This window comes from Saccoglossus kowalevskii, chromosome 1, assembly GCF_978046115.1.
Source record: "Saccoglossus kowalevskii chromosome 1, keSacKowa6.1, whole genome shotgun sequence".
Taxonomy (NCBI): Eukaryota; Metazoa; Hemichordata; class Enteropneusta; family Harrimaniidae; genus Saccoglossus; species Saccoglossus kowalevskii.
This window is the reverse complement of record NC_140641.1, coordinates 12,568,364-12,596,198: the sequence shown is the minus strand read 5'-3', so window position 1 is coordinate 12,596,198 and position 27,835 is coordinate 12,568,364. Positions and strand designations below refer to the sequence as shown.

Sequence of the window (27,835 nt, the reverse complement as noted above, 5' to 3'; positions counted from 1 at the left end):
ATAATTAATTTGGCATACTGAAAGACTAAAGTTGCGAAGAAAGAAACATGTAGAATTAGTACAGTAATTTTTCAAAATTTATCTTCTTCAAATACAGTAAGTGACTACAATTTATTAATACCTTTATTACATATATTGCAGAACAGTGAAACGCATTTTTCTCTCAGTTTGTTCTTAATAACCACATGGCTAATGCATAATGTATCTTTCATATACAGGCTCGTTTTTATAGCATACTGTGAAGTAACTGTGAATGTTAAATTACAAACATTAGCAAGATCACCTAAGTAACCGGAAATATGTAAATTAATTAGTTGATTGTATTTAATAGTAGCCTAGATATACTATTTATGTTAATGAACTTAGTACGTTCATTTTCCCGAATAACCATGCTCACACGAAATATGTAGGCTAATATAAAAGATATGAATATAGAATAATTGGGAAAGGATACGTTAACTGAAACGTCTGGGTGTATTGAGTAATTACTAAGGACTACGATAACTTACAACCATGTTCTGTATGTTATATTTACCGGTTCAAGTGAAATCAATCATGCAACAAAAAACTAAATTCTATTTACTCGAAGGGAAGTAGAAAAACGTGTTTAAAATGTTTATTTGTATTGTATAACAATTAATAAAATCAACATCGGATAAGAAGTCAAGTTCTTGCACTGCAAATCGAATAACCAGTGTATTAATTTAATGTATGGATTTGAAATGTGTTTTGTGCAATATTGGCTAAATTCTTTTAACGTTTTAAGCTTTAACGTGGCGTTTCAATTTTGAAATTTTAAATACAAATTGAAACACAGTAAACAATATGTTATAATTGCCAAATGATTTCAATATTTTATTTTCTATTGTTTAAACATAGAATCAATAAATATCCGTTTAAATGTACGAACACATTACTCCGCATGGAAGAGACCGTTGGATGAACTCGGTATTTTTCAATGCGTCTAGTCAATAAATTGATTTTTTATTCAGAACATGTCTGTCGCTGTACAACTCAATTCAATTGGATGTTGGGATTCCCACCAAGTCAGTTCATAACGTTACACTGAACGTAATATTTTTCCTAATTCTATCAAATAAGCATATTAGATAGAAGCTAAAGCAGAACCCTATAAAACTAATACTGTTATGTTGTGTGGTTCACATGCTTCATGTAAAGTTTGTGGCGAAATTTGTTATAACCTTTACAACAAATTGAGGTACGAGTACTCTCTTTCTCACCATATAACCTTGTTTAGTACGCACTCTACATAGTAACGGCTGTCCTTTTAGTGCATACGAATTGTGTGTAAACAGATTATGTATATCTTAGATGCGGGGGATATGTGTAAATACAATCTTACAGTAATATTTATTTGAAAAGCAACGTTTAATCACCGTGAAATACAAATATTTAAATACATTAAACATCAACTTAGTTTTTTCATTTATGTTTTTATTAATGACACCTATGCTAACACATACATCTTGCATATTTAAATGTAGACACAGGCAAACATTGGGAAAATTTTTCAATCCTGTCCACGTGAGATTTGTACAAATTGTAAATATTCAAATGTCTGGAAAATTTGTATTACCATTTATATAGTTTGGTATACATAAATCAAGTTTTAATTTAATTTAGTTCACTTCATTTTGCTTGATAAATCGCGCATAAATCAATGTATCGTGATGTTTATGATTTCGTGGCTTAAAATCAGGAGCTTATGATCTGTGTGCTATTGGAAATATAGATTCACGAGCAACTGACCAAACATACATTGCATTCACAATTATTTAATTTGATAAACTGTCATGTGGTATTGGTTTTAGTTATTCTACTGTAATATACAACACTAATTGTAATGATGTCGTATGTACCATGTCGCCAATGGGGGGGGGGTGGTGGCTGTCAGACAAAAGGTAATGTCGACAGCAATAAGACAAGTTCATGCTCTTTATTATCACTAATTACACTAATTAATAATTACGCAAGTGAGTTATTTCAAAAGATACATGTCCAAAATTCTGTTTCAAAAACTCAAAATAACAAAGATAAATGTACTCTGAAGTTATTTCTGTAACTGTGTCGTTTTCATGAAGCGAAAAAAATGTGTCCCATTAAATTAGCACATAATCCCGTCCCATCATCGTTTAACCGAGATTATTTACGAGAATGTAGCAGTACACCTGATATTTTGTTGCATTAATTTAAATGACATCAATTAAACGTCAGATCATACACGTAATACAAATTATTGTATAATGGGTATACATGCTATATATTTCTATTTGTATATCTAAAATTCGTGCAAGATGGGATCGTTATATTCGTTAGGAATGTTTTAGAAAGCGATTTCAAATTTACATCACGTCATATCATCTGAAACAAAATCTCACTATATCACACAATAGTTCCAAAAATTCAACGACGGTGATTAAAGATAATCCGATGTAAAGTCCCAGTGATCCACCGATATCACCAATAAGGTTCTCGACCTGTAACGACAAACATAAATTATGATTATTTTTCTTTGCCGCCTATTTAATTAATTATTCCACATTATGCAAATGCCAACATATCATGTTTCAAAATAATTGAGTTATGTCTGGCACCTATTTAATAGTAAATACACACTTACGCAGAGTATCAGAGGGTGAAAGGTCGCTCATCACCACACGGGATAGTAATTAACCTATAATCGATGTGACGTTATATTTAAAAAAAAAAAACTATTCGTCTCTGTCACTTAGTGAATCACCACTATGACGGTATTTAATTTAGTATTGAAAGGTTAAAACTATTCTCATTCATTTCATTCAATTCTTAGATGTTGTTGGTATTGATTTCTTAGAATTGAAAAATTATTATCACAAAATACAAAAGACGTTTTTAACAAGAACATACCTAATTTATAAATGATTGTAATTAGTGTTTTTTTACCTTATGAAAGAAAGTTAAATGTATTATATTAAATAATCCGAATGTTATTATAGACGTTAATATTACAATGTTGTACGTGTCCTTGTGTAGTGGTTTATTATACATTGGTATAGGCGAACATCCGGGCATTTTAAATAATATAAGTATACAATTATTCCCTAGAATTGCATCTTCTTTTCTAAATGTTTTATATTTAACATAAATGAAAATGTCCATGTATGGTCAAATGGGTAAAATACGGTGTATCAAAATCAAACCATTAATGAATTATATAAATTATATTTCGTCAAAATATTTGTTCCCGGTAAAATTGTATCTTTTGAAACAATTATAAATAGATATAATTTGAAAAATAACCATATCAATCGTCTCAGATGGATGGGTTTATTTTTCAGCAATCCCTTATAGAATGAAATTAAATGTCTTGAATCAATAGATTAGTTACGAACTCATTCGTTTGTCGATTCAAAATAAAGATCCAAATCTTAGGTTTGATAAAGTCACTACTAGCAGAATATATTGGCACTTGATTAATAGAAAAGCCACACAGTCCACTGAGAAAAAATATATTATCTGAACGATATCATAATGGCATTTCGAATACTGATTGGCATTACTATTACTTATTACCGGGGAAAGTGCTGAAAATGTGAGAAAAGATAATTTCAATACATGTATAAAATTTTGAATAATGTTTTTTGTACTAATTTCCACTTTTATAATATGGGTAAACGTGATAATGCTTTATGTAACGTTTGTGAAGTATTTCCAGAAAAAAACAGAACACTTACTTTTGACGTGTGTTTTTGTTTCTAATTTTTGGAATGTAATATCTTTGTGGAGTGCTATTACTGGTAAACAACTTACATTGCATGTTGAAGATATTATAATATTATTTGGAATAATGGGCAATATTCTCAATATCAACTAATTTTGAATGTATTTGTTTTTCATGCTAAATATTTTATTTATTAATGTAGATATGATAAAAACAAACCTGCTTTTCAGTTTTTCTTATTTATATTAAAGAATTTTTCGATAAATAATATACTATATCAAAAAATTAAACCATATTTTTGATATATTTGTTAAAAGTTGGCAACCATGTTTTTTATATTTTGAATAGATGCCATCACTCCTCCATTTTTCCTGTAATTTTATGTAATCATTTTTTTAATAATTTACCTTGTTATGTACATTTGTATTGTCTTGTTGAAAAAAAATAAAGGAAAAAAATATGTAGAAAACTTACATGATATGCTGGCTTTGCGGTGATTTTCTCGAGATTCAATTCTTCAAAATACACCTCCAGTCTGACAAGATTTTTCCTAGTAAAGGTATATCAGAAATATAGGTTTTAGGTTTATTTTCACTTGTAATATAAAGGTAGTTTGTTCCGTCATGCATTACGTTGTCATGCACGGAACGAGATTCTGCTCTAAAACTCTCGAGTGACGATAATCACCACAGCACAACTGTGCATGACATGTCAAATTTATTATGCATTAGCCCAATATATATTTGACTAATATTAACATCTTCAAGGGATTCAGATTCTTAAAATTATTAGTGTGCGTTTTCTATGTATAATAAAGTGCAGTCATTGGCATTATTATGTGTATACGTAGTATCTATATGTGTTGCGTGACAAGATGTGTGTACAATGGTATACTCACTCTGCATCGTCAATGCTTCTTATGGTCTCGGTTTTATTATTAATTGCATATATTCCTTTCAATAGACGCCCCTAATAAAGAAACGCATAGAATGTATATAAAACACGCTGCATTCACGGTATTTGATCGTACAAGCGTAAATCTGACATATTAAACATTTATTTGCAGTTCATAATGGGTTGTTCACCATTAGTTATTTGATTGTTTGTATTCATGTGTCGTACTGATTATTTCGAAGTTGGTAGACAGACACGACCCCCTAAGGCAGTCGATGATTTAGATTATATTACTTATTTTATAGAAGCAAAGTTATTTGTTTGTGTTTGCATTATACTCAAGTGTAGGTATACAAACTGTGTTTCGCTATGATAGTGATTCTCTCTGATAGGACGAGGATGTGATCTTTTAAAGACGAGACACTGTTGTCCATGATCTCACGGCCTCCCACTCCCGTGGAGATGTTGTTTGATATATTTGTGTCAGTCGTATACACGCCATATATTGTAAATTCATATGTATTGATCAAAGTATGTGACACGTGTAAAATATCCCAGAAGAGAGTAAAATATTGTTATTTTGTTGTATGAGACGAATACATATTAGTGCACATATGTGTATTGGGTTCATGACGTTTAGTGTAATATAGAATTGTTTAATTGTGTCGTATAGAGTATGATGCTTTTACGTGTAATCACTCAATTCAAGGCGTCTGTTAAATTTAAATGTTCATTTTGCCGTGGAAAAAGGGTACGATAGATCATACATACGTACATGCGCAATCGGCATCGTAGTCTAAAATGCCTTCCACGTTACGCTCCACTACAGTGTCATGATTAGTGTGTAATATGGTGTTTTTTGCGTTTGAAAGATCTCGGCATGAGGTAAATATTCTAACACTTACAAAATAACTGACAGATGGCCAAGACGACTGTGATAACGTCTTTTCGTACCATGTGGCACTGCAGAAAAAAAGACACCACAAAATTAAAGTAGCGTACGTAGTGACACGCAGGGAATATCTACATCGATAATTAATACAAACTTAATGCCACATTACCCGTGACTGTATTTATTATTTAATTAGTCAGTAATATGTCATTCCGTTTAAATAAGACATGCAATTATTGGTGCGGAAATTACAGTTGTAACTGTAAATGATATTTACAACTGTGACTAGACAGGAAACATTACTGCATTAGCGCTGAATAAATTAAAATAACAAGACAAGACCTACTTGCAAGGTATTCTACACTGGCACTGTAATTTATTTCTGTGGTGAAGGAAGTATATTAACTGCCGACATAGTTCTGTGCAAACAAAACAATGGATCTATGTTTGTTAAATGAAACTGGAAACGGCAAACACAGTCCTTTGACTTTTTATGATAAAACTAGCGTGACTACATGCTACGATGACTGTCCACGCCATTATTATTTTATTTAAACGATGTGTACAGAAGAACTGACGTCATACTCAATTCATATTCAAAGTCGTAATTCGCAACGGAAATCAACATGTCAAGGACACAGCGTAGAAACAAACGATTGCCATATCACAATACCAGATCTAACGAGAGAGTGGTAGACCTAACGGCATCACCAAAGGTTTATGATATCTGTTTCAAAAAATGTAATGTAAGCAGATGTAGCTCCACTGGTGTAACATTATCCGATTCACGTGTGCGTGTACACACACACCTCGGTTAATAAAATCTACTGGTAGTAAGGTCATGTTACCTTGCTCTCTATCGAGCACCATACAGCGCGGACCGTCGTCATTAAACGTATCAACACACCCGCATCTACTCAACATGTTCCGAAGAACGCAATTGTGTTCACATGACTGAAACAAAATAGACATGAGCATGATTCTTGCGATAACAAACGAGGGCAATTATGGTTGCATATCATATAGACTAGTGATGGATACAGACTAGATACGAACTCTTGATGGATTAGACCTCCTAGAGACCAAAGGTTCGATGTTCATAATTGAAATGTCCTTCCCTAATTACAGAGGCATCATGTATTGTATATAACGTTCATTACTTACACCTCCAGGGAATTACACGAGTTACATCACAAATTCGTCTTACAAGAAATATTTACGCGAAGAAACATCGTTTAAAGTAAGCCACTCGTGCATCCCAAAATAATATCATAATTGTTGTAAGGTTTACAAGCCCTAATCATTCGAGTGTGGTGTTGTGGCGATTTGGCTTACCGATTTCGTGTATTTCCATTCGAGACTGGGGTCAAAATCCCCCGATTCTTCATCTGAGCAATTGTCCCATTTCGGTGGCAGTCTTTCAATTAGTCCCTACAATAGATAGAACATGTAATTGATGAATTATCGAGATGTTTGAACATCTGAGATGTATGTATATATGCGATGAGCTTTATTTATTGAACGCATATCGAATGCTTATCAATACATTAACCTCACAACTGACGACCCAGTCAAAAGATTGGACATTGTTTGGCGAATGCCGAAACGAATACGACCTATAACCTAATATGCATTATCCTGATAGAAAATTTAAATGAACACACGGAAACAAAAATAGGCTGCGATTTTAGACAAATTTGATCAAATCATAAAATAACACAACCTACGATAATGTAATAGGAAGTATTTGCATTCAAACTCTATCAACAAAATCAATATGAGTGACTATTTGACATAAACATGAAAAAACAAATGGCCGCCGGTTTGCCATTTTTTATTGAATCTCAATATATATATATAGCTTTGATATGTTTAGTCAAAGCTTTCTTAGAAATGGTTCCAGACAGACAGACAGACAGACAGACAGACAGACAGACAGACAGACAGACAGACAGACAGACAGACAGACAGACAGGCGGACGAAACTCAAATTATTAACAGGTTGACAGAACGAAATTACCCTTGAACATAAAACTAACTACGAGTGTGTCCTAAATGTTATTTTACTTTAATAATCAAGCAAGTCGAATAAAATGTCTATGATATCTAAAAGTTATTTAATGGTAATTTATGTATTTACGATAGATTTTAAATAATAAATAATAACGTTTGGTAACCATTTAGTTGTACCTCTTTGATTGACACTGATGTAACAGATCCTGGCCTGACTGTGATTCCGTCATCCTCTGGAAATGGTTGTGTATCTGGCCGATGTATGGAGACCCGTACACCCGAATCCTGTCCAAATAGACTGATATACTCACTCTGCTCAGTGAACAGCGTTAATTTCAGACCTTCATTGTAAGACATGTATAAATTTCAGTCGAATTAAGATGCAAGTAGTAATTATTAATGTATATAAATATAATATAAATACTGTAATCTATAGTGTCAAAACCTGATAACACACCAGTCGATTCTATCTTATCGACAAATACCCTAATACGAATTGAATCAACATAAAAAATAACGAGTGAAACATCTTACCATTATTTGCACCTGCTCGCTTTGAATCTCTGGTTTGACTTTCGTTAAAAGCACGATTAAAAGTATAACAATTACCATACACCTTGTTTGCGAATTTATAGAAGTCACTGAAAAGTTTAAACACACACGGTATTTAACATTCTTGTTTCTGTAAGTCATTGTAATTTTAGTTCTCGTCTGGATGCATCGGAATTACATTTTTAGCAAAGTAGTACACATCGCATTATATACAATAAATCACACACACACATATATATATATACATACGTGGACAGAGAAATTAAGACACGACTACATGAGTAAAGTTCACTCTACAGTACTGTTTTGTAAGGTACATGGAGTACCTCACTCATCAGGAGTTAGGGTTATATATATATATATATATATATATATATATATATATATATATATATATATATATATATATATATATATATATATATATATATATATATATATATATATATATATATATATATATATATATATATATATATATATATATATATATATATATATTTATTTATTTATTACAAAGCAAAAGGCCATTGGCCGAAAGAGCAAATACAGTTTCACTTAACAATTGTAACAATAGAGAAAACAAAAATCATTTAAGTTCTGCTTTTCATGGCGAAATAAACATAACTCGCTAACTGATTTAAAATTACATCGTTTCTTGAACTCATGAGCGAGATAAATTTGTTGTAAGTGGCGTTGGTGCGGAACTATACAGGCAAAAATTCTGCTCTAATACGTTGATAACGATGGCAAATAGCTATAAAATGATATTCGTCTTCAACATAAAGTTGATTTCGTTCAACACAGTATTCACACAATCTATTATCGAGGGGGACATTTTCATATCTTCCCTTTTCAATGTGCAAATTGTGAGAAGAACAACGTAACCTTGATAATGCAGCTCTGAATTTGAAAACATGGATGCAAGACAAATATTTTTCTTGCTCAAGTGACGACTTAAAATCGAGATAGGAACGGAGTTTGGGGGAAGAAGCAGTGTCGTCGTGCCATACTTGTTGCGCACAATCTTTAATTCTTTGTGTGAACTGCGAAAGAAACACACTTTTCGAGCCCACACCTTGGTTCAGCCATACATGACTGAATCCAAAGCGAAATAGCAAAATTTTTACATTAAAAGCCCAATTTACCGACGTTATAACACGTTGGTCGGATAATCTTTTTAACATTAAATAACATTTATGAGGATATCTATTACCGTCCATTTGTAATAATCTCAGCCAGTAGCTAATGCATCTTTTAAAGTAAATAACATAGAGAGGAAAACGACCACATTCGCCAACAGCTGATAAATCGCTTGAGTTATTACTCACACCGAGTAGAAATTTACAAAATTGATTCTGAACTTGTTCAATTTGAGGAGCGTTCTCGTAACCCCAGATTTCACTACTATATAATAAGATTGGCACAATGATGGAATCAAATAATTTGAATGAATCAGATGTGGTCATACCACCAAGTTTTCGAATCAATACTTTAAGTTGAAACATTGCTTTTTTACCCTGTGCTGATTGGTTTAATTTGGTCGGATTCCAACTTAGTCTGGAGGAAAATAATACACCAAGATACTTGTACTGAGGGACGATTTTAATTTCATGATCGCGATAGAACCATTTTTCACCTTGTTTTAGAAAACCACCCCTGCGAAAAACAATTATCTGTGTTTTGTTTAGGTTTAGAGTTAGACCCCAGTGAGAACAAAATTGGTGTACTAGTACTTTATTTGTCGTTGAGCATGTATTGGCATATCAGAACCCACGGCTACGTCATCCGCGTACATCAAGATATTAAGGTTGTGAAGATCGTTGTCAATGCAAACACCCTCACATCCAACAATACTAGTGTATGAAACGAGATCATTGATAAAAATAGTAAATAATATAGGGCTAAGCATACAACCTTGACGTGTCCCGATAGTGCATTTAAAATATTTAGTGGGACCACCAGATGAAATCACACAAAATTGAAACTTACATTGAGCGAATAACCGACAAGAATTTTCCATGAATCCCATAATTGATTAGTTTCGACCACAGAAAATCATGTTGAATCGGGTCAAACGCCTTAGCGAAATCAATAAAAATACAATAAAAGCGCCCTTTTTCTTCGTTAAATATTTTGCTGCCATGGCTTGGAGTGTGAAAATATTTTCACTTGTACTGTAGCCTCGCCGAAAACCACATTGCGCTTCAGATAATATACAATTCTTACGACACCAGTGGTCCAGACGTGAATTTAGGATTTTTGTTAGAATCTTGCTTGTTACTGATATAAGGGAGATACCCCTGTAATTGTTGACATCAGAACGATCACCTTTTTTATGTAGTGGCGAGATAATGGCTTTACACCAGGTTAATGGAAAGTTGCAGCTGGAGAGTATGTTATTGAATAGAAGCAATAAGACAGGACCAATGTGTATCCAGCTATGTGTAAATAGTTCTATTACAAGGCCATCGTGACCCGGAGCCTTGTTATTTGCCAAACTTCTAATCGCTTTCTCAATTTCTAACATAGTTATATTTGCATTTAAATCAAGTGGCACATTATCAACACACTGGTCACAGTGCTCATCGTGTAGTTCTAGGTTCCTAATTACAGCTTTTTTGAATTCATTTGCAGGTGAGATTGGTTTGTTTAACAGGCCATGAAAATAATTGTACCAACAGTCCGCTTTAATTTCATTGGTTGGTCACATTTTTCTACTGATAACAATAAACGCTATCATGAATAAGTCATCTCGTAGTATGTTATTACGGCGATGACAACACATTAGACAGTTGACATTGGGCGCTGTGGCAGCCGATATTCCATTGGGATTAATAGCGCCACAAGACTTGTTTCTCTGCTTCCGAATAGTGTTCATCTTGTTATTGTGCCCACTGATTGCCTAATTAAAGTAATCACAATATTTGGGATAGTAGACGCGATGAAAGACAAGAATGGGGTCAAAAACAAGTCTGTCTCGCTATCAACGTGATATCGGCGCCCATTTGCATCTCAGGAAAATCGTCAAACTTAGAATACAGCGACTCACCTGTAATGACAAGCTTTCTGGTCGAAGGTGCACTGGAGGATAAAATCTTCAGGCTGGTGACCAAGCTCTAAAGTCTCATTCTGCGACAACTTTATCAGTCCTTGTAAGTCGGAAAAATCAGGGGTGGAACTAAACGTCATAAATCCATACCAGTCTGGTGGCACTTCGCTCTTTACTCGGTCGAATCCTGGATCGCGATAGTAGGAATTCTCGAATTGATATATCAGATTATAGAAATCGTCCGATAGTAGATCTTCAAATTGGCGGGACCAATTATCTGGTAATTCGCTGGTCCTCGTGACACCAATTACTAAGGACAACATATAACGAAATGATTTATAAATAGTCCGTTACGTCACAGGTCAAAGGTTACATGAAGGTATTATCATGAATACTCAACTATTTAATTCTACGAAGGCCGGGTTCACTGTATTATAGTATGTTACCGTGCACAACTTTGGGTTTTTGAATTGGTCTAGTTGCCAGCCTCCGTCAACATATTTGTATACTGCACAATGTAAGAATTAATTATGTGTATTAGGTTATGTAATATATATAATTGTGTAACTTTCCGACCCAAGCGCTCATAATTTAATACGTTTTATACAAAGTAAATTTCAGTACCTTCAATTAGGATGAATAAATGTACAACCTGATGCAATCATCTGATTGGCAAAAATTAAGTTAAATTGTATCATTATATAAATATTACCTTCATGACACTCAGTGATGTTACAGAAATCCCAGCCTCGTTTATCGGCGGAGTCATCTACGTGGTAACACCATGGTCTGACCATGGATGAACTTGTACTCGGGTTACGACAATACGTTGCTTCAAGTCCTGTATAAACGAACAACACACTGACTACAATGTATGTTCACTCTCCGATAGCCGGAATTTTGTTTTCTCTAATTTTTATTTCATTTTCTAAAATTTATTGGTAATGATGGACCAAACAGACACAAGTTTACATTTCCTACAATCCATTTCATTTTTGTAAAAAAAAAGGAAAACAAATCACGTGCGTATAATTTTAAAATTGGATTCAGGCGTGTTAACAATATACAGTCATTCAGATACACAGGCTTGTCCATTTCAATCTATAGTTTATCGTTTCCAGTTCTTCTCCTTCATCATCATCCAATATTAGAATAATGTTTAGTTATGCGGGTAAACGCTTAACCATACCTGCGCTAAGCATCTTGTGCGGGGTGAACTTGGACTTGGAGTATTTCCAGTCGATACATGGCAATCCTGTTTGTGTAGTCTTAGCTAGTCCACGATAACTAACACCTCGTCCTCTATAACACCCGATACCAATGTCTATAATATGAAAAAAAAAATATGTTACAGATATAATGCTATCATATAACATCCATGTCATTGGTCTAGTCTGATTGGTTCGCTAATGTCTTCTTTTTTTATTTTATTGAACTTGTAAATCCCTACTGTGGAATACGCATTCGCATATCGACTGTATGTGATACTGTTTTTATATTTCTATTGATATAATGTCCAAGTGTCACATGGACATTAATACGGAATACATCAGCCAAATCTACAAATAATACACAAACACGCTGACTTTGAACAAAAAACGTACTGCTGAAGTAACGAAGACAGAACAGAGCAATTCATTGAGTGTGGGGTAAAGGTTAGGCAAGGTGACGTTACCTTCTGCAATGCAGTCAACTTCGTCAGAACCATCAGGACAGTCAGTGCGGACATTACATCGATAATACGGGCTGATACATGTACCGTCTTTACAGGTGAAGGCAAAAGAAGGACATCTACCTGAGGGTCAATTTACAGTTCTTATATTTTGTTCATTATGGAAACTCTATGTTTTAAAAAAGCGAAGTCTGCAAATGTTTGAATACTCCTTACGTCTAACATGTCGAATAACTAATTCAATAGTCTATGATATCAACTCATAGACATGTGTCTCGTATTAACAACAGCAATATTTACTTTCGTAAATAAAATGAATAAATAAACAAATAAATAGCTCACCTTCCTCGTCAAGGTAATATTCACAGTTCTCTTCGTCACTTCCGTCAACACAATGCTGTGATCGGTCACATCGGTTGAACTTGGAAATGCATTGCCCGTTACTGCACGTGAACTCGCTGTCTGAACACGTTTCAGCTGAAAATAACACATGAGAGAAGTTTTCATTATAATGATTGGCTGCAGCTGGTGAGTTCACTTTCATCAAAATAAAAGGAGCCGATATTGATTGCACATAAGATGGATGTCCACCGTTTACAATAATATAGATACTTTTTTTCAATAGATGCACATAAAACAATACTTACATATACTGCAAGAATCCCGTGGGAGTCCTACATCACAGAGTTGCCAATGCACCATGGGGTCGACTGTGTAACACCAGGGTGAATTCTGACCAAATGCTTGACCAGGATTTCTACAATGGTTATGATCGCCCAATCCATGTCCTTTCACTTGGTCCGGTGAGTAATTATGTTCATGTGGGGTTTGTTCTGACCACGCTTGGCACGGGATCCCGTCAGTGGTCGTGTTTACTGTACCACGGTAGTCGGCACCTATTGCATTCATATAACATTCCCCACCTAAACAATTAAACAGAGCAAACACTTTGTTTATTGTTCACTTGAAGCGAATAATAGCTAAATAAGTAAATAAAGACATAGCACGGAATGATACTGTATATAATTATACAATGTATATTCAAATACAATAAATACGTCACGATCCGATTGCGAAAATAACGTGATTGATTTATGTTAAAGTCATGTGAAAATAACACGTGTCAATGAAGCGCAGTAAACAAGTTGCAAGAAAGCATTGACCACGGTGCATAGTCTCTGCTTGTATTTTGTGACTCTTTCTGGTTGTATTAATAAAATTCATGGTTACCACAGTCAGCCGTCGACCGATTTGCAATTTTATATTGATGCAATTGCACTCGATTGTTCAAAAACAGAAACCCATCACGTGATCCAGTCCCCAACTTTTATCAGATTCGAAATTAGAATATACGAACACGTGAAAACAACACGAGCTTTGAATTCATCATCTCGAAAGATACGCATTGTTACTAGCATCATAGTCACATTGGAATGATAATTTTCCATAACGGACATAGAGCTTGAATTGTATTGTATGTGTGGTTGTTACATCCTAATTATTTGGTGCGTTGTCCTCATACAGACTGAGTGTTACTTGTTGACTTACGGTAATCACACTCCCACTCGTCACTCCAATCGCCGCAATGATTTCGACCATCGCACATAAAACGTTTCTTGACACATCTCAAATTCAGGCACGTGAACTCTGTTCCATCTTCACATATGTTTTTGACTAAAAATAAACCTAATTGTATGTTATTTACCCGGTATAATGAACGATTTTATCTAAAAACATAATCTTACAATACAATGTTAAAATGTTAATAATATGACTAACCATCACCACAAGTCAGTTGCCTAGTCCCGGCATCGCAGTACTCCCAGCGTGAGTCGGGGTCGGTCGTGAAGCACCATACACTGGCCTCGTTGTCTGGATTTCTGCAGTAATTATGATCACCGATACCCGAATTACGGTATATATCAGGCGTTCTAGTGTGTTCGTGGGGATCTTGTGATGTCCATCGCTGACAGGTTTTGCCATTGATGGTTACATTAACCACGCCACGATAGTCATATGCATTGGCGAGCATATAACATTCACCGCCTGAAAACGACGATGTTACCGAAATTGAAAGAAAAAAACACAATAAGGCAATGAGATAATATATTATGCGATATCTGAGTTTTGTATAAGATCCAAATGACGTAATAAATATGCCATCATATCTCATAACTTTCGATCAAGTACTGTGTACAATAAAATACAACTGACGATGTTTACTTACGGTATTCACAGTTCCACTCATCTGACCAATCAGTGCAATCGTTTTTACGATCACAGACGCTATCAATGGATATGCACATGCCGTTGAGGCATTCATGTTCTGTGTCCACCTCACAAGTTGCTGAAATGTGTATACTATTCGTTAATACATAGAGTAACCCCACAGCATTACTCTGGACAAATAGTTAATATAACATATATCTGATATCACAAATGTCACATTCTGTTCACCCTGTATATTGATTCAGCAGCTTTTAAACGCAAAATACTAACGCGGGAATCGTCATTCTTGGGCACGGAGTGTCGTGTCTCATTTGCATTAATGGTGCCTTACCGATATGCATATCTTTTATTATGTAATTAAAACCCCTGCAATCTGATTGGTCCACACAAGATGAATTGACTTATGACATCATGACTGACTGTCACATACGCCAATATCTCAATATGTTGATGGTTGTACACAATAATTCATTTAAAAAATATATTAATTCAGATATTTCGGGTATTTTCAGATGTTATAAAGTTGCATATATTTGTGACGTCAAATTCTAACAATACCATCTTCTCCGTAATCAGAAATATGTTTTATCGGAACACCTCCATGCTGTATGACATTTACACCATATTTACGATTGCTAATCAAGTTCAATCTGACTACATTACAGCTTTTTTATACAGAGATTGAACGATCATTGTGCGAAAATTATTACACTGCCTAATTAAACACATCCGCCCTAATATATTGGATAAACTATAATATAATGATATAAACTTTGTGACAACGTTGAAATAACATTGTGTATGTAATATTATATAAAGTTGTTGATTATACAGATTGTTTGTACTTGGAAGTTTTGTTCCTACTGAGGCGAGGCTGTCACACATCATAGCAGGGATAGTAATGAGCTTTCAATATTCATAGATTGTAATATTTCTAATATTATTATATGTGAGATAATTAATATTACACCTTTTAAATTACTGATTTTTGGTGATATGTTAAAGAATGTTACAATATTACAACTCACGGTGATCGCACCCCAATTCATCTGTACCGTCCACGCAATCCGCAAAATAATCGCACACCTTTGAAATGGGGATACAACTTGAATCGCCACACATAAATCCCCGGCATGTCACTGAAATTAAAGAGCGACACTAGTTTAAAAGAGTTCGCTTTGTGAGGCAGTGTAACGAACTATATAATGCCGTGTTTGTGCGATGTTTTCACTTACCACACTGTGTCCTCGTTTCATCCTGTCCTTTGTAACACTCCCTAAAACCGTCGCATACGTTCTCCTTGGGTATACACGTAATTCCCCTCGAACCCCCGTTGTCACACTTGAATTCATCAGTTCGACAATCTGTTAATTAATTTTTAAAGTCATCTTATATTTTTCATTTGTATACACATATCAACTCGGCTTATTTATGTCATGGAGATCGAAATCTTGAGTTATTCATTAGAGAGGCGGCAATTACTTCACAAGCTTTGTCTCGTGTTCGATAACGCATTGTGGTTTCAGTTTCATGGTAGTTATTAACAAAATGATAAGTCAATATTTGTATCATGAACTGTTTGAGCTACCGTAACATTACATATTTGTAATCATCATCTGCTATATGCAGTTGTCAAATAAGCGAAACAAGGTAACCAACCAACCAAGCAACGAACGAATGAATGAATTAATCTAATTATTAACACTAATTATTTCCTAATATAAAACACTTAATTAAATGTTCAGAAATTTACGAGTTGTTACTCCATGGGGCTATGTTTGTTTATTGGTTTCGGTTATGACTCCCCTCGCTGTCAAGATGTTGCTTGAAATTTACGAATCTAATTACAATATTAACTATCGAGAGACCAATTATAATGTCATTAATTCTACTCCTATTGTCGTTCACTCATTATCTGTAGGAAATCGACTTTTGAAGCAGAGGACACATTGACCGTTACGGTCTGATTCGGAGTTATTAGGCAAGGGCACATGTGAAAATAATGTAATAATTCTTTACACAAATCTCCCGACGCTCAACTCGACTATGTGTTCGCCTTCATTTCTCTTTATACCATTGGTAACGGCGATTCCCATCTCCGTTACCATGAAAACTGTATCATGCCTAACTTTTAAATCTTAAGAAATATGCACCAGTTGATTGCATTTGGCAGATATGGGGAGGGATGAAACCCAACACTTGTCTAACTGAGTAAGAAGGCACAACTTTTTTACATATCGATAGTAAAATAACTTTTGTAGTGAGTAAACCTACCTTCTTCGCAGTATTTTTCATCACTCCCATCTGGACAATTACGTGTTCCGTCACAGACTAGCCAAGATTTGATGCATTGCCAACCATGGTCGCAGGGGAAATCATCCTCAAGGCAAACAGCTATTGATTAAAAAGTAAAACAGTCGTTGCGTGATGAGATAATAAGCAAATACAAGACCAAATACTACTGTAACACCAGTGTGTCTCTTAAAATAATGAGGCAAATAGCCGCAGTGGAATGACAGATGAGACAAAAGTTGTTTGTTGATTAAACATAATATGTCAAATGATATACTATATACACGTGTGTACATTAAACTAATATACACCCACCTGTTTTACTTTGATAGTAGTTTGTTTTTTGGTAAACTCCAAGACCTGTATCTGTTGTATCAGGGGTTTCTGTACTCATGTAGCAATTACCGGAAGGGAACGCAAAGTCGGCAGAGTGACAGACGAATGCAGCACCGTCGAGGCAATGACGTAGACATTGGTCTAAATAAACACCTCTGATAACCTCGTCGTTGTACGATGTTAAAGCTCTGCTCACAGTTTTGTGGAAATGGTCTCTTGGAAATGCTGGGGAAGACATTGAGAACATTAAGTGAGCGGCATTATAAAAAGCAGCATACAAAACGATATACAATCTGAACTGGAAAACACATTTAGGAAAGTAACAAAATAGAAAAGAACTAATATCAACACGTATACATGTTACCGTCGGTGGTCTAAAGGATTAATTTTGTTATAAGACCAAAACAGGTCAACAGTAGAATGTTCGTTTCCATGTGTGATGTTTATTTCCATATAGGAAATTTTGTATTGCACTAATTACACATTGTAATGGTTTTTTTCACTTGATTGAAATGTCAAATGTTTATTTTTTTTCCAAACTAACTACTGTAAAAATAACAATATTTATTGCAACGTGCATATAGATATCGACAAATGAACAACGAGTTTCATGAAATTCGCATTTAGAGCTACATAAATAATACATTATTGTGGAAAAAAGCGACCTAGAACACTACACACACCTACCTATCTTTATTTCTGAATGGATATACTGCATGTCTGTTACTAAGACCACATTTGATGTTTTCATAGAGTATGTATTCAAGTGGCATGTCCCAGCCATAGAGAAATCAATGGATTCGCAATCAAGTTTGGTGTCTGCTAGACATAAATACAGACAGTCTTGCAATGTTTCGGCCACCAACGTTTTGTTATGAGCATACGAAGATGCAAAGCTTTCAAACTGTTCAAAGTGGTTGAATGGAAATGTTTCTGTAGGTAAAAAATAATGTTATTGTTAGAGCTAAATTTTGTTCCATGGAAGTAGGTTTATATGTTCTGCAACCCACAGGTGTGTGGGTCACCAGGGTGACATTTTGTTTTGAGTAAGACTTATATACCTACGATGAAAGCGACACTAGTAATTCATTACCTGCAATGACTTGGTAGTGGTTGAACTCTGGATGGTCGACCAACTCCGCCTCAGCAGTCCATGTGTTCTCGATGTTAATGTAGCACGTTTGGCGAGTCTTCCAATAATCAACAGAACGGCAGTGGAATATTGTCAAACGTAAGCATGTCTCCATACACGACTCTGTGTCAATGTTCGATATCTTCACCTCGTTATACCCACCAAGAATATATCCCTCAGTTACGTTGAATTTATTGAATGGGTAGTTGGCTGTTATTTGATATCAAAAGGGACAATTACTAAATGCACAGTAAATAAGAACATTCTATATATTCAAGACATTTCCGATTCGTTATTGTGACTTCATATCAGAATATGGTGTATATGAACTTTGCAAGAATTCCAGGTTCATTAGATGGTGATTTTCAGCAACATTTTATCAATAAAAAAAATCAGTGAGATACAATATAACTCAAAAGTGGGATAAACGAGGTATTTGGACATTATTATTCGCTTGGTTCTCCGTTTCATCTACGCGTATCGCAGGTGTGCCTATAACTTACAGCCTATATATTAAGTGGTTTATAGTATTAGTATTAGTATAAAATAAAGAGGCATTACCTGTTCTGTATTCATAGTAACTTGTAAATGTGTCAGAAACTAGGCCGCCACTCATCGTTGTAGCACTATCTGACAGCAAATTACAAGTTCTGTTTGAGGTATTGTAATTTATAGATCGACATTTGAACATGCTTTCGTCGATGCAGCTAACCATGCACTCTGCCTCAGTGGAATTAGTCACAGTTTGTACAGCTGTAGTTGGGAGGTAGTGGGACGCAGTTTTCAGAAATTCGCTGTTTGGGAACGTGATTTCCATTTTACCTGGAAATTATACAATGAGTTGATGAACTATGTTGAATCATTGGATGTTGGCTGCCCACGTGACCTAGTCCAATGTATAACAAAAGACATCGATCTAGCTATCAAGTCATGGTATATAAGGGGAATGATCTAATGATAACGGCACGACTAGCTAGCCAATCTGTGATAACAACAATAGTCACATGACACAGAAATCTGTGAATAGTTTATATTATCTCATTGCTCATATTGTGTCATTGTGCTTTACTTATATTTAAAACATAAATATATTTAGTTTTTCACTGCGAGAGGGAGAGAATTAACATATTTTTCGAGTTATGAGCAATTGAACAAACTGCATAATACTAACAATTGTGTCCTGAATAAGCTTAACAAATAATTGGATTCTCAGCTGACACTAACGACTCAGAAGCCAGGACTACGCCTGCTTTACGACTTCACGGCTGAAAATAACTCCACTATCTAAACAACACACTGAAACTTTCAGGTCAGCTACTTCTATGTTTGCAGCGGAGAATTATGACCAGTAACACCATGGGTTCTCTTTTGAATTCTATTTTGAAAACCACAAGCAGTTTCAACACGACCGGTGTAAAACTTGTGTAAGTTTTCTTGGTACTAAGCAGCGCTAACAATTTCAGGCTTCTTCCTAAAGCAATGCTTTAACAATCAAGTTTACCTCCAAAACAACAAATAGTTATTTGCTTACCAGATACGCTATCAATGCATCCAACGTTTTTATCCACGCATGAACCGTCCCCACAGCGTACGAATGTTCCCGGACACGGCACTAGAACAACAAACATCGTGTACAATCGTGAGTTTTTCTTTGTGTTTTTTACTCAAACACAAGATTGTCAAATCATTCATTGTGTAATGCAAATTGTTAGTGAGTAAACTGTTGAATTGATTACGTGTTCGTATATGTTGAATGCAAAAATCACTTACTGTATGTATTGCATGTTTTAGAATCTACGTTTTCACCACATCCCATATACGTACTGCACTCGTTCAGCTGACTAGAACATGTACCATCCGGACATCGAAACTTGCTGTTGTCGCATTCAGCTGAATAATGAATAAATCGTACACAAAATTAAGAACAACAAAAACATGTGTGTTTCTGACCATTATGTGCTTCATATTTAACAAGGTCCTAGCCTTTTTTTAGTTTTGTGTCAGAAGATGAAAAAATTTAAAGAAAGAAAGAATCAATCTTCATGAACAATTAAGCTAAAAGCACGTGTTTTTGTATAATTTTGAAATTAGAATAAGAAATGCGTGCATGGATTTTGAAATCATTGATATGCAGTTTGGTATGTAATGACAGGTCTCAGGACGGTTATACCTTCAACGTATTAAATATTTATGTGTACATTTTAGCCAGAGCAATAAATTGATGCAAAATATAATAATTGTTTTCCATAGAATATGATGATTATAATTATTAGTTATTATAAACTAATAATACTGAGTCACAAAAAATGTGTCTGAAATATATTTCAAGATTAAGTAATTTAATAATCTTTAATTCTGCATGATAAATATTCTATTGCTTATCGAATCTTTAGATGTGCACATATGGCTTAACTATTCTATTAATTATATGTTAATTATATATTCGCACCAGTATAATCTGTAATATACAGTATAAATAAAATAAATCAAGGAATAGAAAGATTTTACCGTATGTACAATTCCACTCATCACTCCAGTCTCCGCAGTCGTTATTGAAATCACATGTTTTACTCTCCAGTACACATCTTTTATTTTTACACGTGTATAATCCATAAACACATTCCTCTGCAATACAATTATATACAGTGATTCAAATATGAAATTGAATTTAACATAAGTAAATAACACGGGTCACGTAAGAATATTTAATTGGAGCAATCTCCAAAACTGTCGATCAATATTCACATAACTTGATATAGCTATACACTGCATGCACTTCAAGGATGAGTTGCATATATATATATATATATATATATATATATATATATATATATATATATATATATATATATATATATATATATATATATATATATATATATATATATATATATATATATATATATACGCATAAAAGAAGTATTATTCATGATATATTATATACTGTAGATATATTTAAAATAATTATTACCATAAACAACACAGTTGCTTTCATCGCTAAAGTCAATGCAATCCGGCACTTTATCACAAACCCATGACAAGGGAATTCGGCGTTTGGACTGATCACATGTAAATCCATGAGTGTTATCTGTTATTTATTAAAATTATGTTAATATATTATATACTCATTTTGGCAATTGTCCATCGATGGCGAGATTCGAACTATTTCATAATAGAACTTATAATACAATCTATGATTTGTATTACTTACCGCAGTACTTCTCATCTTCTCCGCCATTACAGTGGTCTATTCCGTCACATACTTGATATTCTGGTATACATCGCCCGTATTCACCACCGGATGTACACTCAAACATAACACTATTGCAAGCTGACAAGCAAATCATAAAAAAAAAACATCGTAATGACACATATATAGTTATGTACATAAACTTAACAACAGGTATGATAGCAAACTTACCACAATTCTCTTCATCACTATGGTCATAACAATCATTCCTTCCATCGCATTTCATTAACTTTTCGATGCATACTCCGTATGGACTCCCTGTTTTACACATAAATTGGTCAACTCCACATTGACCTGATAAAATAAATCAAATGTTAATTAACTGCAATTACAATATAAACAAACGACAGGTAAAGATGTTTAACATATTCTTCCGGATTTTGCAAATTAAAAATCCCTTTATTTTATTTCTTATATTCTTATTTTTCCCATTGTGCATACAATGTACATGTATTCTGCTTTGAGAATAAGACTACACCATGCAACCAAATAATGATACACATTGATCTAATATTTTAATAGCTGCTGCCACGATTGCACGATATTGTAACATTGATGAATACCTTAAAAATTCAACATTGGTGTGTGTCTGTGTGTTCATTTTGTCTGTATTCTCTCAAATAAGAGACAAGTCTATATGATGGTCATGGTACTCACCATATATGCAGTCATCTTCATCACTGCCATCTGGACACTGCTTAGCACCGTCACACACCAGATAGGCCTTCAAACACGTGATACCATTACTGCATATGAAATCTTCTTCCAGACATGGGACTAGATACACGAAGTAGTGATTAAAATCAATGTTTGGCTGTTGCATTAATTAATCTTTCTCCCTTAGTGCCAGGTATTTGTTCAACAATTCAAAAGTATAAGGACTTTAAAGACTGTGCATAGGTGATGTACAAAGACTAATAGTTTTAGTTGTTTATTGCTCAACACAATGAGAATGTATTAATAATATCAAACCATTACTATTTTACACAATTCACATATGTACAATCAAAGGCCGTTTCAAGTGTTGTTTTCTGCAGCACATATCATTGTTAAATGGAAATGTACTTCACTATCGTGACAACACCGATACAATAGTATACACTAATAAGACGCACAGACAATGTTGACAAAGTGGTTCACAGTTATGATCATGTTCTTTACAGTGTCGGGATTTTGAAAACAACATATATAAGAATTCCCTTTTCAATCGTTCCAGCTAACTACCAATCATATCATATAAACCTCCCTATTGGTTGGAATACGTGACTAAACCATTCGACAATTAGAACAAGGTATAATTTCTCTGTTGGTGTTTCTTATGCACAGCGATGATGGAACATCAAAAATATCAACTCACGATTGTGCTGCGTGGCTTTTTTGCAATGTCACTTTAGTTATTTCATTTATTTCTGCATGTTATCTTTCTCCACTTGCGAGTGCAATTTCGAGTATCACTTCTTGACAAAGGTTTGTCTTTAGGTTGACAATTAATCTGGTCACACGAGCAGTGTATATTTTAGATGATATGCTTATTAAAGCATTGCTAAAAGTTTAGTTGTATTCATGTTGTATTTTTCGTAAACAAACTTGTCCGCAAATTGAGACCCTTATAAATTTGGTAATTTATGAATCTAGAACATTTGTGCCGTAGGCCAAGAAAGGTAGTCGAATCGATTATGATCACAGACGAAATGTGATATTTTCATGGAATGACGTATATAAATATACATCAGTATTACATATACGGGTATTATTAGGAATAGTGTGTGTTTACATAGCCCTCATAGAAGTCACATTACCCCGGGGTCTGACTAATTTGACCAATTTATATTGTTGTCATGACCCTATTGTTTTACTTTGCGTTCCAGTGATGTAGTATTTCGTGAGACGTAATTGTGCTGACGTGACTCATATATTTGCAAAATTAGTTAAAAATGTAAATTTTCTAATCCCATACATTACTTGATTGTCAACATCATTTATCATTTCCATTAATCATTTTCCAATGGTTGTGGTGATTCATGTACTAGTATATATCACAACATAACATGTATCACTTAAATGTAATAAAACAAATAACTTTTGTGAGTATATACAGTGGAATATCTGAAATGTGATATATATTACGTACACCAGGCATCTTAAAACGTGTGTGAATTTCATTTGTAAATATGGCTATCATATATCCACTTGTCAATAGCATATTAAACCACTTGTTAAGTTTGAACATTATATGAACGTCTTTGAAAAATATCATCAACTCTGGGGCTACGTGTTAATAAGAATATGGTTATTGTCACTCATATTGTTATGAAGCACCAAGTATGGTCTAAGAGAAAGTTGTACGTCGTTAACTTTTAAGAGTACAATAATTCGTCGTGTTCACACCATGTACCAGCATATTTAGTATCGCGGTAGTAAGTAGTGACATGTGTTACTATACATAGTTAAAAGCCCTGTTGTGTCAAAGATGAACACGTCTGTTCATTCATGACGTACCCATAATGTCAATCTACATATTTATGCAATTTACTATGTTGATACTTTACAATCTTCAAACCAAACTGCAAGAATGCTTTTAAACAACATTCAACTTTCAGGACACAGTTTTTGCAATATAAAATTGAACTAATTCGATCACGCTATTATATGTGGAAGGGGGTTAAGAGGATGAAAAAGACATTTCTAGGTCATGGACATTACAATCAAAATGAAGTTATTATGAGATTGTCAGTTAATTAATAAATTGACTTGACCTTACTCGTTATTTATATATCAACATGACTTTCGTGCATCATGTCAGTAATACAATGTCCAAGATCAATAACAACAATTTGTTAATGTAAATTTGTAAACTACAAATTCGCTGCGGGTGTGTTTCTTGTGAAGCAGTGGCAGAGGGGTATAATGTGACTGTACAGTAATTTATCAGTAGCTAGAGACCGTTTTGAGTATTATGGCTGGGACTGTGGGAACATGTTATTACAAATCGAGAGAGGTAAATGACCGCCGATTGGAGCTTTATGGACTATATTATATTGTACGCGTAACAAGTTATAATATATCATCCTTAGTGTCATCTATAAACGCAAATAAACAACGCGTATGGCATTACAAGGAATTTGTTTATGATTGTTATTATTATAATTTAAAATTTGTTATTTTTGTCAATTTCCTGACTTATAAGCTCATATTCAATGCATACCATTATTCAGAAAATATTGTGGGTCTTTTCTTGGGTGATTAATTATATCATACCCGTCATTTTATCTTATGAGCAGGATCATATAACAGTCACGCGTACATAATAGATAACGGCGAATAACCCTTTCAAAGTATAACAACGAGGCTGTCCGGTTACGTTAACGCTGTTCAATCGCTGTTTCAAAAAGTTGATTGTATAAATGTCGGTTGATAATTGATAAGGATGCTGGCCAATCACTGGCCAATGTTCTTGGCACAAGACGAGAGATGGACAACAACTAATATCATTGAAATACATCATTTCTCGTCATATTCGTCTCTAGTGAAATTCTAGTGTTTTCGCAGGTAGATATACAATCATTTTCCCTTAAATCTTTGAATTATTTCACTTTCCAAATATTTGGTGCAGCATTTGGCAAATGGCTTGTATTTTCCCAATAGACCTAATGTTTTGATCATTATTTTTCGAAAAGTATGGAAATTGGTGCACGTTTATTTTGTGAAGGGTCAAGAAAGTTCAAAACGTTTTCATTTATTTTTTTTTATTTAAATTTCAGCAGTTTTCAATAGTATTTAAAATAATTTGATCAAGCCGAGATGACAATAGGGAATGAGATCTATTGAAAAAAAAATTGACGAAACGCAGTATGGCGTTTCAAAGCGCCGTAGTTGTCAAGTAGCGTGCACTCGAATATATGAGATAAAAGTATCAATCTATTTACCATAGTAGGGTAGTATTTCCGTTCCTTCTACTGCAGTTATCAGCTCTCTGTGTTCACTGTTTCCTATAGCGGACTTACGCAGCTTGTTTGTATTGCATATAGTGACTGCCGGAAATTTCAAACTTGGCTGGGACACGACCGCGATGCTGACCGTGCTGGGATAATCCAAGTAGAGTGATACTAACACAATAAACTGTCTGATAAACGCTCCCGCGGCTACTAGAAAGCAGACGCTCCAAATAACGCGACCCAACAACGACTTGGCTCCTGCTATTCGCGGTATGCCATGGGCTGTTGTTTCCAAACCAAATTGCTTGATAAGAGCTGAGTAACTTTTCCGTGGTTTTTTTGTGACTGTTTCAGCGTCTTTATTCTCGCTAAATCCGTGGTCGCCGTTTGTCATGGTTCGGCTTTTCTTCTCACCATAATTTTCACCACTAAAAAAAGTGTAAAAAAAAACGAACATACATATTTTATTATTTGTTAATTATTGTTACTCTTCTGGGACCGGGTCGGGTCGATTGATTGAGTAACAGATGCCATCACACAAAGACACCATCATGTGTACGGAATTGATTATTGTTTATACAGTGTACAAGTCATTTGAATATTGGGGGTTACATGCAATACTGTAATGTACGAGGCGTTTAATATATATTTAAGAATAAGTAAAGGCTTGATTTGTAATTTTGTTTTATTCCCATTGTAGTGATACTGATATAGGGTAATATATATATATATGTCACACGTAAGCCGAAAGCATAACTGATAGTAAGTTGTTACATTATTGTATTGTATTGTATTGTATTGTATTGTGATTTTTGATTTACGGATAAATAAACGAAATTACATTAACGGATGTGACTGATAACTTTTACTATGAAAACCTGAGCATCCCGTGGGCAGGCCAGTCACACTGGTTCTCACTACAAGAAGTTACGATCCCCCCTGCCAAATGCTGAGGAAAAAAAAAACATATATATATACATATTTACATGAAATATTGTCCACCTATGCGGATCTGTTTGTGCAGGAATTTTACGGCCGTATGCCCTTACTGACGTCAACCAAACTTGTTGTGTGGGAAGCTGGCACCCAAGGCTGACAGGTACTTACACCTTGTCTAAGGGTGACCTGGAGGTAGTTGTGGCAAAGGGTAACATCATTCTCCCAAGTCCATAGACTCCACAACCGGACGTAGTTTAGAATCTTACCCAAGACAAATATATACAAATTTAAATAAACTTAAACGTTGCCATTATCAGGTAATACCTCACATGTGAGGTTGAGTTGGTGCAAGGTTTTTATGACCGTATGCCCTTACTGACGTCAACCAAACTTATTATGTGGGAAGTTGGCACCCAAGGCTGACAGGTACTACACCTTGCCCAAGAGTGACCTGGAGGTAGTTGTGGCAAAGGGTAACCTTATTCTTCCAAGTACAAAAAACTCCACAACCGGATGCAGTTGTAATGTCGTGTATTGTATTGTATATGTATTGAACCGGTTCGTTTGTATGTGTTTTAGTTTTCACCAATAATTATTGAATCGTGCCCAATTGAAAAGCGCTACAACATTTCTAACCACGAGAAAACAAGTCTTTGTTTGCGCATGTCTTATTACATTAGAGTACAGTCCTACTTTCAAACTGGTGTTACGACAGAATGTTATTTGGTGACTGGAAAACAACTAGGCTTACCCTATGGCCACTCGTTCTCTGTTAAACTCGTCCATGTGAATCCAAGGTGATGGTTGACCACCTGTCGCCATGGTGACGGTCAGTGTTCGATTACGTCGCTAATACACACTGCTATATTTTCCTGCAAGTAAAATCACAGTAAGAATCAAGATGTAGCCACCTGGGGGCGCAGACC

The 27,835-nt window shown here is 34.6% G+C and overlaps 1 protein-coding gene across 1 annotated transcript; it reads right to left on the bottom strand.

Annotated features, from left to right (window-relative positions):
- Window positions 1-1,942: 1,942 nt before the first annotated feature.
- Window positions 1,943-27,835, bottom strand: LOC102804529 (uncharacterized). Its single transcript, XM_085498901.1, has 34 exons — window positions 27,661-27,835; window positions 25,962-26,398; window positions 22,693-22,812; window positions 22,207-22,329; window positions 21,997-22,116; window positions 21,757-21,873; window positions 21,294-21,410; window positions 20,556-20,675; window positions 20,317-20,397; window positions 19,347-19,607; window positions 18,747-18,995; window positions 18,341-18,586; window positions 17,633-17,878; window positions 17,300-17,419; window positions 16,261-16,389; window positions 16,054-16,164; window positions 15,024-15,143; window positions 14,576-14,842; window positions 14,345-14,470; window positions 13,444-13,719; window positions 13,139-13,273; window positions 12,800-12,919; window positions 12,314-12,448; window positions 11,837-11,965; window positions 11,125-11,434; window positions 8,055-8,161; window positions 7,698-7,861; window positions 6,843-6,938; window positions 6,356-6,461; window positions 5,854-5,926; window positions 5,521-5,578; window positions 4,620-4,690; window positions 4,196-4,271; window positions 1,943-2,498 (listed from the first exon to the last, which is right to left on the bottom strand). Exons 1-34 carry the CDS (start codon window positions 27,729-27,731, stop codon window positions 2,379-2,381), a joined length of 5,157 nt encoding a protein of 1,718 aa, XP_085355027.1. The 5' UTR covers window positions 27,732-27,835; the 3' UTR covers window positions 1,943-2,378.